Source organism: Pagrus major, chromosome 13 (genome assembly GCF_040436345.1).
Source record: "Pagrus major chromosome 13, Pma_NU_1.0".
Taxonomy (NCBI): domain Eukaryota; kingdom Metazoa; phylum Chordata; class Actinopteri; order Spariformes; family Sparidae; genus Pagrus; species Pagrus major.
In genome coordinates this window covers 30,063,505-30,076,532 of record NC_133227.1, presented here as the reverse complement: position 1 = coordinate 30,076,532, position 13,028 = coordinate 30,063,505, and the positions used below count along the sequence as shown (strand labels likewise).

General features: G+C 42.8%; 1 protein-coding gene across 1 annotated transcript; it reads right to left on the bottom strand.

Annotated features, from left to right (window-relative positions):
- Positions 1–132: 132 nt before the first annotated feature.
- Positions 133–11,926, bottom strand: trappc14 (trafficking protein particle complex subunit 14). The gene is made up of 13 exons (XM_073479449.1): positions 11,727–11,926; positions 9,236–9,576; positions 8,521–8,616; positions 8,260–8,389; positions 7,467–7,553; positions 5,820–5,940; positions 5,584–5,731; positions 5,062–5,144; positions 4,522–4,673; positions 3,517–3,653; positions 3,300–3,378; positions 2,511–2,625; positions 133–2,203 (listed from the first exon to the last, which is right to left on the bottom strand). The coding sequence occupies exons 1-13, from the start codon at positions 11,917–11,919 to the stop codon at positions 2,047–2,049; spliced, it is 1,839 nt and encodes a 612-aa protein (XP_073335550.1). The 5' UTR covers positions 11,920–11,926; the 3' UTR covers positions 133–2,046.
- Between the last annotated feature and the right edge of the window lie 1,102 nt (positions 11,927–13,028).

Here is a 13,028-nt window from a genome sequence, read left to right as displayed (position 1 = left end):
ATTGAAAACAAACACATCAGAGACGTGTGACAGTGACGTCGTCACATTTATCTGTGATTTGTGAGAAACAATCAGCTGTGAAACAAGTTTAAATCTTTATAAACTGCAGAATGATTCAAACATACAGAGCAGAACTTTAAATTACATTTATTATTATTATTATTATTTTATTTAAATACATTTAATTCTTACATGCAGTGTACAGAGAGCCAAAGTCACCACGGGACCTTATTTCAGAAAAAATATGTTTGTTAGAGAAACAAATAATTAATTGATCCTGTCACTGATCACACAGACGATGTTTGGAGTCAATAAAGTGTCAGTTTGTCATCAAACTAATGAAACATCAGACGACACAGCCGACAGGCTCGTTAGTGACGTCGTCTCCTGACTGAAACACTGTAGAGCTGCTCCTGTGTATCAGCAGCTCACAGAACTGAACCAGAACCAGAACCAGCTCTCCTCTCACAGAACTGCAGTTGTCAATATGAGCAGATTTCTTGTAATGTTCGTCTTGTTTACGAGCTTTTCTGAGCCCAGTTGGCTCCATGTTGGTGTTGGTTCTGGTGCTGATGAGACGATGTAGTTCACTGAGCGCTTTGACACAAAACTACATGAGTTTGACTTTAATTACAACAAACTGACACTTTGACTTGAATAATTATCCTTTAAACTGACAAACATCATGTGTGTGATTCATGACACAGTTAAAAACATGATTTGTCTCTCCTCGTTGACTGCTGAACATATTTATTCCCCTGAGGTCTGAAGAGACGTGACTTCAGCTCTGTGTTTGTTTGTTGGGAGTTTCTGCATCCTGAAGGCAACATGTCCTGTCCAACACAAAGACTGTCATTATAATACAGCAGCGGTTCTTTCAACAAAAGTAAAATGACTAAAATGGAGAATTAACTCAGATGAATTAAATTTTTTTAAAACCAGACTCGTTGTCTGTGATGCTAACATTAGCATTAGCTCAAACAGCTAACAACTGTAGCTTGAGATGGAGAACAACAGTGTGTAGTCGTTCATGATAATCCGTCCAATAGTTGTTGGGATGTTTCAGTCTGGAGTGAACTGTGCAATATGTAAGAATTAGCCACCTGTCGAATTCATACTCCAAACCAACAGGGGGCAGCATCATCAGAGTAACCGCTAACTGTAGCTGCCCTTTGCTAGTTGGCTCAATTAGTCGTGTAGCTAGCGGTTAAGGCTTGTCCAGGGACTGTTAGTGTTCACACAGCTAGCACAGGGGCTTTGGAGTGAAACGGGCCGGAGCTAGCTGGTTAGCAGGCTAACTTCAGTGGACATCTCTGCAGCACAATAACAGACATCCAAACTGTCATTTATTCTCAAATTCTTACATATTGCTCCTTTAATGTAAACAGGTCAGACTGTGAAACATGAGATTGTATCAGATCATATTAAAGGTGTCATCTGTAGAATACGGCCAGAATTCGATGGTAACGCTGTACTGTTGTTAAAGTTTTTGACATTTTGTGAGTTTATTTTGTTCATTTCTTACATTTACAAACTAAACGTGCTTTCAGATAATAAAATAAAGTGGTATTAGGACACAGGGCGAGCCAAGGCTAGCCGGTTAGCATGCTAACTCCAGCAGACATCTCCTGAACACAGCACATAGACGTCTCTGACACAACGTCACACCCTGATGAATGTCTTAAACTAAAATTCTGGCCATATTTCACAGATTGCTCCTTTAAAACATGTTGAAACCTGTTGACTGTGAACAGTCTGATAACACTGAAAGAAAAGCTGAATTCAGCATTTAAAACAAATGTTTGTCCTTTCACCTCGAGCGTCCCGTTAAATAACACAAAAAACGTGATAATACGTCACATTAAATGTTTCGCTTGAAGCGTCTTCGTGTTCTGGCCTCTCCGTCGCTTCAGGTCGGTTAAAGAAGCCGAAGTTTCAAGTCCTCGGATTTTCAAAATAAAATAAAAAAATCTATTTTCTTCTGTCGAGGTCTCTCCTCACTGTGTCCCTGTCCTTTCATCTCTTCCTTCCCTCCCTCCTTGCTCCCTAGCTGGCGGGGTCCACCACCAGGACTTTACACTCCCTCTTGGCGATCTTGTCCAGCGACAGCAGAGTTTTGTCCTGCGGCGGCAAATAAAGAGGCCGACCGACCGGAGAGCCGACGGGAGGAGTGATGGCCCGCCGCTCCATGGCACTGCCCGTCCTGACACACACACACACACACACACACACACACACACACACACACACACTTGTGATGAAGATGTAACACCTTTGATGCTAAACTTGAAATCTACAACAAACATCATTAAAATAGTTCATTTTCTGTCAAGTGACAACAATAATAAATCAAGAAAACATCAAGAATTATAAACTCTTCATTTGTAAAATAACTAAAGCTGTCAGATGAATGTAGTCGAGTGAAAATCAAAATCAAAAATCATTTAAAATGTAAAATACTATAATTAAACAGCGATGTAGGATGTAACTGAAGTGGATGTGTGTCGTACCTCATGATGTGGGATCGAGACGGCTGCTGGTGGGAGAAGGACTGAGATCGGCCCAGACTGGCCTGGTGTCGGTCCAGCAGGTCTCGCACCGCCGGGCTGGACGGACTGTTCTTACCTGCGAGGAGACAACGAGACACGTTCACCACAGACCGACTGTCACATCTGCTCTCGTCGTACTGAAGACGTATGAAGTTTACTGTCAGCGGCGCTTCGTTTCAAACACACTGCACCAACATGAATCCTGCTCTCTGGTGTCTCTGGAAATGTTATCGCTATGATATTCATGATTGTGTCGTTCGAGCACACGTCCACATATTTCTCAGTTATTGTCCCACTAATGTGTCGATCACGTCCTCTGAAGCAGAGGAGACATTTGAAGCGTTAGACATCAGCATTCACCTGGTTTCCTCAGGTTGTTTCCACATAAAGTCCTTTTAAATGAACCAAACTCTTCTTAAAGTGGAAGAAAACTTTAGTTCCTGCGGAGCTCGGACTGGTTTTTTACGAGGATCAGGTTGGCTGAGGATTTTTTGAAGTACCTTTGAGATAGTATTTGTTTTTCACCTTCACCAGGCACCGCTGTGAGGTTCATTTGAGTGGCTAAGACCACCAATGAACTGAAACAGTATATATAATGTAAATGACCTCAAACATTTCAGCTGATGCCAATATTGATCTGTTATCTCATAAATTCAACAGATAACATCGACTGTTTGTCTTTCTACTAACCTGTCACCTACGATTAAAATGAAAAACAACAACAGAAGCAAAGTGAAGGTTTGTTCTTACGTGACAGCGGCCGAGCGTCAGGAGGAGGGTTGGACACCGACGCTGTGAACTGAAGCTTCAGCTTCATGTGTTGACTCAGCTGAAGAGACAGAGACAGACAGAGAGATTACACTGTTTGTATACTCCTCTGTACGTCCATATTACAAATAGATACACTAAACAAACAGCGAGGCCCGTCAGCTTCATGAGTTAACTGGACCCGTTGGACCCGTCGTACCTCGTACAGGCCCGGTTTGAGGATCTGGAAGGCGACGCTGAACGACAGAGTGCTTCCTTTCCGACAGTGACCGAGGTTACTGAGAGGAGTGTGACAGACGACGGCCGCCAGCGTCGTGTCCTCGCCCTGACCACGACCTGGACACACACACACACACACACACACACACACACACACACACACACATATATTTGTCAATCAGTCAATCTGACCTTGAAAACAAAAACAAAAACTGAAAATAAGTGATTTTTTTTGTTGTTGTTGTTTTTATCAACCAAAAGATTATAAAAGACGTTTGTTCTTCATCCTCTGCTCGAAAGGGAATTTTCTAATAATGAATAAGGAAACAAAAACAAAATAAGAAATCAAATTCACGCCAGGGAACTTCACCTCACAGGAGCAACACACAGATAAAACCCCCGGACGTTGTGATGATTTCTACAACAACAAACTGTTAAAAAACATTTTGGTTGTGTCTGTTGATCAGTGATGAGAAATGATCTGGTGTCTGTGGTTTGTTAATGTCAGTCGACTCAGAGGAAGTGGGCCGAGCGTTTCCTGAAACTTGTTGGTTAATATGGTCGAACTCGTTTTAAAAGGTGTCAAATAAACAAGTCAAACTCAATCAAATCAAATAAAGAATTAAAATATCTAAAAATAAAAAACAACAAACATTTGAGTTCTTATTTTGTTTTGGTTTCCTGATTTATTAGATTGTTCCTTTTCAAGCAGAAGACGGGAAACAAACGACTTATTTTAAATCTTTGGTGGATTCAGAAGAAGAAAAAAACGAACAGACGACACACGGACGGTTCGTCTTCACATGTAAAAGTATAAACAGTTTCAAAAGGTCAGGCATTAAACTGAATTAATCAGCCTCAACATCTGCTCTGTGACGTGACTGGTGTGTGTTACAGTCAAGGTCAAGAACTGACTGGTCCACACACACACACACACACACACACACACACACACACACACACACACACACACACACACACTGACCCTCTGGAGTCCAGACGAGCCGGACAGCGAGGAAGTCCTGCAGGTTGTTGAGCAGAACATATTTGACCTTGAAGTGCTCCTTCACCCTGACGGTGCTCGGACAGCTCGCCGTCATGACGAACCGCGGTTGGTCCAGACGGATACTCGGCAACCTGGGAGGAGAGGGGGGGGGGGGGGTGAGGGGAGAGAGGGGGAGAGAGGGGGAGGGGGGGGGGGCGACAGTCAGGACACGTTCCTTCTGATATCACATAGCAGAGAGTCGTCCCAACTATATTAGGGTGAGGTGTTTTTAACACCTTGAGGTGTGTTTAATTTCAAACAGGAGTTCATTGTGTCACACTTCACCTACAACATGTCTGCACTTAATGCATTAAGAAAAATCACCCTGTACCACAGCTTGAATATAATAATATTAAGTTTCCTCTTTCTGTCTCCAGACACGATTAATCACAAAATAACCAAGTTGAATATTTAAATTGCACATTGGTTAAATATTTGTCGTCATGATGAAGTGCTGCAGTGCTGCACAGACGTCCTGACCTGTAGTGTGTGTAGATACAGTTGGTGAAAGGCATCTTGGGAGTTGACCACTGCAGCACAGCGACCAGGGGAACCTCCAGCCCCTAAAGATAAAACACACACACACACACACACTGAACACTGACACAATGTTGTGACATAAGATGACCACAAGGACGAGCCAAGTAATGTCACTGAACCACACAATGAAACAAGTTCCTGCGTCTGTGTTTCTGCAACAACAGTCTTAATTAAGCTTGAAACAACAAAGAAAAAGGGTTTAAGTTTGTCTTGTGATGGATATAAAATATGTTTGTGTCTTCATCAGGAAAGTAATCCAGATCATCATGTTGCCACTTTTATCTTTATGTGTGTCATTTGGATTATTAGATTTTGGAAAGTCCGACTGAGAATAAAAATCTCCTTTTCAAGAGTGTCCTGACAAAGACAGGCCCGGACAGAGTTTCTGATAACAACTAAATAAAATCACTTATAGAAAACAATATAACAGATCACATGTAAAGCACACAAACATGTCCGAACCTCGTTGGAGTCGTCTTGCGGCATGTCGTTGAGGTGCAGCTGGAACAGGAAGTCGTGCTCCTCCAAAGCGCTGAGCATGCTGGGAAGGCGGCCGGCCAGGCTGTCCACTCTGCAGAAAGACGCCATGCCGACCTCTCCTGACTGGTGGCTGCGCAGCAGGACAGGAAGCAGTGTGAGCACCGTCAGATCAAAGACCGACAGAAACGTAAAACATGAACGCACGTTTCTGAACGTACCACACGTTGTCCACCAGCAGCACGGAGCCGTCTGGCATCATGGGAAGGTAGGAGGCGTTGAGGTTTGGTAAAATCCGAACATCCCGAATGCTCACCTCCTCCTGAGACGACTCGTTCAGCACTGACAGGAGGAGACACAAGGTTTGTATTTTGTTTGTTTGTGTTTTAAAAGAGACCAAACTGTTCAAACCTCTGGAGCAAAATACTCGGTTGTTGTTCAGATACACGTTCCAGTAATTCTGCCTAAAATTTTGGGTCAGGTATCGGCTGGTGTAGAAATCAGTCTGAGTGTGAGTCAGAGATCACACTGATGAGTCACGTTTCACTGGTTCATTACAGTAAACACAGGCGATCCTGTGAGTTTCACAGCCTGACTGCACTGCGTGAACGTATAAATTGAGTAGCCCATCTGCACAGGTAGCTAAAGGTACGGTGGCTCACAGGAGACAAACAGAACATCATTGTACCAAATGATCTACATCTAGTATGCAAGTCCGTGCACGGCTCTGATACCAAATCATTCATTAGCCCTGAAGCTAAAGCCTTCTTTTCCCAGCAGCGCCCTGCACACCTGTCTGTCTGTTACACACTTTTTACTGCACTAAGAGACAAAATCCATAAATGAGTAGCAACTTGTTTTTTTTTCAGCGTGTCAGCAAACTTACATGTTGATGTTTATGCTCTTTTTTAGTTCTGACTGGAAAATACAAGGTTATAGATGAAAGTTTATGGACGGCAAGATTCTCTGTATGTATTTGTTCATGTAACAATCACATCACATCCATACCAAAACATGATAACTGTATATACAGTATGTTTTAAAACACACTGGTGTCTGATTGGTGCTCTGTATCGGCCAATAAGGTATCTGAATCAGTATCAGGAAGGAAGAAATGGAGTCAGAACGTCTCTACAAAACATATTTTCTAATCTCTTACTTTCAGTTTGGTATTTTTCAAAAAACTCTTGAGCAGTAAATTATTTTATCTACTGTTATCTACTGTTATCTACTGTTATCTACTTGTGCACATGTAATGTAGATGTGATGAAGAAGGAAACAGAGGAGAGAAAGGTCATTTTCTCTCAGTTACAGCAGAGTGTTTCACTTCTGCAGAAACTGATGTTTTGGACATGAAACCTCGTCATCAGTTTCATTAACTTCAGTGACAGCAAAATGCTTTGATACCTTTTTCTTTCCTTCCAATAATGTCCGATTCCTGACCTTCAGTATCAGCCGATACAGAACAGCTGTGTACTGCTGAGCCTGTATGGATGTGATCTGTTGTGAGGCCTGGCTCAGGTGAAACAGAGAATGAACGTCACATAACTTTCTTTTTTGATTTAGTCTCGTCAGTCATAATTGAAACAGGTCATAAAGAAACGATCACCCGGCTCATGTTTCTGGGCTAATAAATAGCGTGATATTGGATCAGTGCAGGGATACCTGATCGCCAACACCTGATCCAGCAGTTTAGGCAGCAAAGGAGACATTTCTGATACTGGTATCTGTACAGCTCTACTGCTGCAGCTGGATAAGAGACCAATTGTATATTAAAAGTTGAGGTTTGCCTTTTTCCTCTGCTCATCTATCCATTACACCACAAAGGTTTTGTTCTGGTGTGACAACGATAAGCGATGATCTCGTACCTTTGAGGACGGCGAGATGCCTCCCAGAGACGGTCATCTGCTTACAGCGGACGGTTGGAGGTGGCAGGACGGTCAGGGTGGTGCTCACTGTGGACGGGAGGAGCCGGAGGTTTGTTAAATACACCTCCAGAGTTTGATAATTTGATAATTGTGAAAAAAATTTCATGAAGACTTCACATGTCTTGTTTTGTGCAACCAAAAGTCCAAAGATACTCAGTGTGTAATAATATGTGACAAACAGGAAGTCGTCTCGTGTGAGGAGCTGGAACCAGAACATGAAAAAAAAAAATGCTTGAAGATTTTACTATAACGATTAATCAAGTATCAAACTAGTCGATTTTTTCTGTTTTCTGTTTTCTGTAGATTGATTAATTGATTAATTGTTTCAGCTCTCCCATATTCTGTGTTTTACACCAATTCATGTTATTTTCCAGCTTTGCTCGGTGATGTTGAGACACTCAACTAAACATTGTGTATCATGTGAACGTCTGCTGTGTCTTCGCTGATGTTTGGGGCCTTCAGAAAGACTTGGACTGGATTTAATGACCTGTTTAATTTCTACCTGTCGGCATACTGCTCCCTTGTGTCTACAGCTGGTACTACAAGCAGCACAGAGACACCGGTCATCTTTTTCTGAATATCCACCAAATTACATGATATGTTTTAACGTTGTATGCATTTACACCTCGACCTCTGCTTCAGAGGAGTGTTAACTTGGTCTCATGGTGAAGGTCAGGGGCTAGGAAATGGATTGTGTCACAAGAGGAGAAGGACATCTGTGTGTGCGCTGTACCCTGAGCTTTGAAGGTGTTCAGGTCGTGTCTGAAGGTGTGTGTCGGCTCTCGTTGCTGCAGGACGCTCAGGTAGCCGAGTTCCTGCACCTCCGCTTTCTCCGCCTCCCTCTTCCACACCGTGACCATCACCTGAACACACACAAACAATCAGCTTTCAGACTTTAACAAACTCTGCGAGAGGCCAGAAAAATATCTCCAACCGTCCCAAATGTGAAAATCATACATCCAGTCTGAGACGGACAGACAGGTGTCCCCCTCACCTTGACTTTCAGGGTGCTGACGGGGAGTTTGTCCAGAGAGACGGTGAGGGGGAAGATCACTTCGTCCGTCAACACCACCGGCTCGTCCAGCGGAGACTGATGTGGAGAAACAGACACATGGAGGAAAAATCATCATGAACAAAAACTCTCACTGAGCAGCAGCTGGAGGACAGAGACAAAATACAGCTATTGCTAGTAGGAATGTGGTTCATTTTCCAGGCAATTAAAATTTGACCTGATGATGGCGCTACATGAAAAATCAGTTATTAAATAGTTATTACAATTTATCCTGAGAGGAACATGAAAGAATTTGATGCCAATCCATCTGGTAGAGCTCAGATGCTTCACTGTATAAACTGGATAAGAAGTTTGAACTTTGACTTGCTGGCTGCACTACAGAATGAGTCAGGTGGTCATTGAAACCATACGATTCATCCTCAGGTGACCATGAATGTTTGTACAACATTTTGTGCCAATTCATTTTGTAGATGTTGAGATATGTCATTATTTAAAGGAAAACTCTGACCTGTCTGAGGCGCTACAGGACAACTCAGGAGGTCATCAAAATGAAAGGATTCATCTTCAGATGACCATGAAAGTAAAAAGTTCAGTAACAGAACCAACTGACCGACAGGGCCATCATCAGCGCCGTGCTCTAACAACTACATCTTTAATAGTTGCTGGCCTGTTAACGTAGACCTGAATGTTGGAGTACCTGAACAGGTGCCCTGCGGAACTCCCTCGCCGCCGTCCCAGATGAGTTGTGGATGAGCAGCGGCTTGCAGTCCCTGAAGCTGCGACACCTGGAGTCCACCCTGCTTCCGAGCGCCGCAATGGCTGCCTCCGCTGCAGCGATGTAGTCCTCCTCGCCATCCTCGTTGGCCTCGTCCCCGCTGCTCTGGTAGTCGTGGTGATGCTGGTGGTGGTTGCCTCTGTGGCGGCTACTCTCGCCTGGACTCACGCTGGCCACGGCGCACAGCGAGCCGGCCAGCTCCCTCCACGCCCGGCTGCTGGCCGACTCCGTCCCAAAGCCTGCGGCAGCGCCATCATCGCCACCTGCTTTACAATGATCACACACATGAATTCAAGCTTATGAGAATCTTCATGGGCGACATCGCTGACCCCCGACTGTTCGGTCCAGAAGTCTCTGGTGCATCAGTCTGTATCGATTTTATTCCTGGTTTGATCCATAATTCACCAAACACACCAAACCCACATCAAAGAACCAGTGCCGACGAAGGCTGAGTGTTGCATCGCCTCACGTCGCCTGTGTATCGACCAAAAAGCAGCACTCGAACACAGCGTCTACAGCCTGTCTACAATCTGAGAGGAGATAATTCTCCACACCACCAGGTGGCGCTAGTCTGTATCTGACACACACGATGGGAAGCTGGTGGGCTCAGGAAGGCAGATATACAAACCACTGTTGTGATAATGTACCGTATAAACATCTCTTTATCATTATTTCATGGAGAATCTTCTCTTTTTGATACATATCAGACAAAAATAAGATATTTATTTTCATCCTTTTGACACCAGGCTGCCACAAAACACTGGAAGCAACCAAATACAACATAGTTCTGACTGATTCACAGTGAGATCAGCGGGTTAAACAACACATTTCACAGAGAAAGTGTGCATAGTCCTGTTTGTACACATCAGATGAAAAATATGACGTGTTTTCATCATAAATGTTTTATTAACGCCAGTCAGCCAAAACGAAACTCAAACAATTATTAATATTGTTGTTTTCGGGCCACTGATCTGAAACCTGTGAGAATATTCTGACTTTACTCTCCACACTGTGACGTTCTGCTGTTTACAGAGTTATACATTCTTAACGACGCCTCAGTGATCGGTGAATACATTCATGAAAACACTGTGAATTCTTCTGATCTTTGTTCCCTCGTCAATATTTACTGATATTTCCACACTGACATAAAACAGCTGTTCTGTCACGTTTCCTTTAACCTGCAGGACGGCGTCAGTCTGGCTGTCGAGTCGTTGTTGGTAACGCCTGCATTGTTTGTTTTAGCATAAATCTCTTCTTCAAAGATCATAAAGGATTTTATATTAGTCATCGATGTTTATTTCTGATTGTATGTGGTGTATTTGGGGTTGACCGATTATCAGGGCCGATATTCAGCATTTTTATGATTATTATTGTCTGACTGCCGGTAAAATAAAACTCTTCTTCTTTGGCTCTGATGCAGCATCGTCCCTCTGTTAGCGGTCACCACTCCAACACTATCTGATGAGTAACAGCTGATCAGCACTGAATAATCTGAATTTGCCTGCTAAAGTGAGCAGCAGAAAATGGAAATACTAATTCAAAGTACCTCCAAATTGTACATAAGTTCAGTACTTGAGTAAATTGAAGTTGGTTACTTTCCGTCACTGGTTGTTCTCGACTTTGAGGCTATAATTTGTATTTTTCCTGTAAATACATCAGTTTGAGTTGTTGGTAATTGGTCTGCCATGTTGTGCATCATAATTATTGTTGGGATTCGTGGGTCAAAAGGCATATTAGAGTTTTAATCATCAGGGCCGATGTTCGGTATTTTTTTCAATTATCGTATCTGTGATTTTTCTGTCAGATCGCAGATCAAATAAACAAATCTAATGGGTCAGGGTCCGGCCCACAACAACGTCTGATTGGTATCATGTCACAATTAATAGAAACACTGAATAATCTGATTCTGCAAAGTAACTAGTAACTAAACGATTAAAACTAAAAGATTTTCATTTTCACTGCTGATGAATATCAGTTATCAGCGTCCTTGATTTCTAATAATCGGTGTCGGACACATCAGTGGACCCCTCGGATTGATCATGTCAAGTAGCCAGTTATTGTGTTGTTGTGTTATTGTGTCATTGTGTTATTGTGTCATTGTGTTCTGGATCTGAATGAATTCTCTCTATGGGAGGTGAACATGAGAAACATGTGTTTATGGTCCAGTCTCCACTGGCTTCGCTGCAGGTTCTCCTCCATGTTAAACGTCATTGTTTCGCCTTGAATTCACCTTTTATAAAAACACATACTGACTGATGTTGTGTGTGAGGTCACACCCCGCGAGCCCCCGCAGGGACACTTCCTGTGTGAACACTGAAAGACACGGAAACGTAAATGAAGATGTGTCTCTGTCCTCCCTCTCACCAGGAGCCGGTCGGGTCTGCGTCCCCCCCCCGGCTCCCCGCTTCCTTACCGGGGCCGTGCTCGGTCGGCGTCGCCCCTCCGTCCCTGCAGCGCAGCACCAGGAGGAAGCGGACCGTCTCGCCCAGGTAGAGGTGGCTCCGGCGGGGCAGGGTGCGGTACCGGGCCGGGTCCGACAGGTCCGTGATGGGCACCGCCGGGAAATACATGAAATACTCGCACTGCGACTCCATCATCTGCACCATGGCGACAACCGGAGGAGGCTGAGCGAGCACGAGCAGGACCAGAGTCAACGCGCACACACACACACACACACACACACACAGGCACGGACAATGGAACACACACTTCCGCTTAACGCTTTCACAGTAAGAGCACGGTCATTGTGTTGCTTACAGAGATACGGAACAATTAGCACAGCGCGCCCCGTAGTGGCCAAAACAAGCATCACAGCTTAAAAGACATAATGTCGAGGTAAAAATGAACAGGCCTGAATAAACGTGACGAAAACATGATTAATAAAACAGTTGAGACTTGATTAAAGACTTTACTTTATGTTGTTTATTCTAAAAATAATATTGTTTTAATCTTTGTAAAACTGATAGGCTTAATGTTGCTTATTTAGTTTACACAAAATGTTCCAAAATCACTGAAACATCAAATGAAATTAAATCTTACAGAAGAAGACCTCAACAGGTTTAAATCAATGGGAGCAAAAAGGAAAGAGGAGGAAAAACCAGCAGAACAACTGTTTTGTAACTTATTTAAATTATACTGACTTTTCATGATTTGTCTATCATTATATAGGGAAGTAATTTATTAACAACAATTATTTTAATAAATTCACTGATAAGTTGAACTACAGGCATGTTTCAGTAACTATAATATTTATTTAATTAATTAAGAAAAACATTAAAAAGTTTAATTCTAAAGTGGTTTGCTTAAAAGTTCTGCTTCACAACATTACTTCAATACTTAATGCATTTAATATCAGAAAATTATAGTGTAGTAAATATCAGAAACATTTACTCAAGCAATATTCTAATTGGGGACTTTAACTTCCAATAAAATCATTTTCAGGTAAGATATCTGTACTTTTACTCGAGTCTGCCCTTTTGGTCCTTCATCCTCCACTGCATGAAGTGTTGGGTGGACGAAGCATCTGGGCTTTCCTTTGGTTGGTTCCTTGGTTTTTGCCATAACTAACTAACTAACTAACTAAATAAATAAATAAATAAATAAAATAACAAGATTTGTATCTCGCGGACTTCAAACTCAGTGAGCACAGTGAAATCTGGTGGTTTGCAAAAATTATAGCAGCCCTTTAAGACTGAGGACAAAGTACAACAAAACC

Coding starts and splice junctions, on each gene's coding strand:
- trappc14 (XM_073479449.1), bottom strand. CDS start 11,919: ATGGTGCAGATGATGGAGTCGCAGTGCGAGTATTTCATGTATTTCCCG. Junction 8,617..9,235: donor TCCGCAGGGCACCTGTTCAG/GTACTCCAACAT, acceptor TCTCCACATCAG/TCTCCGCTGGACGAGCCGGT. Junction 4,674..5,061: donor TGTATCTACACACACTACAG/GTCAGGACGTCT, acceptor CTCTCCTCCCAG/GTTGCCGAGTATCCGTCTGG.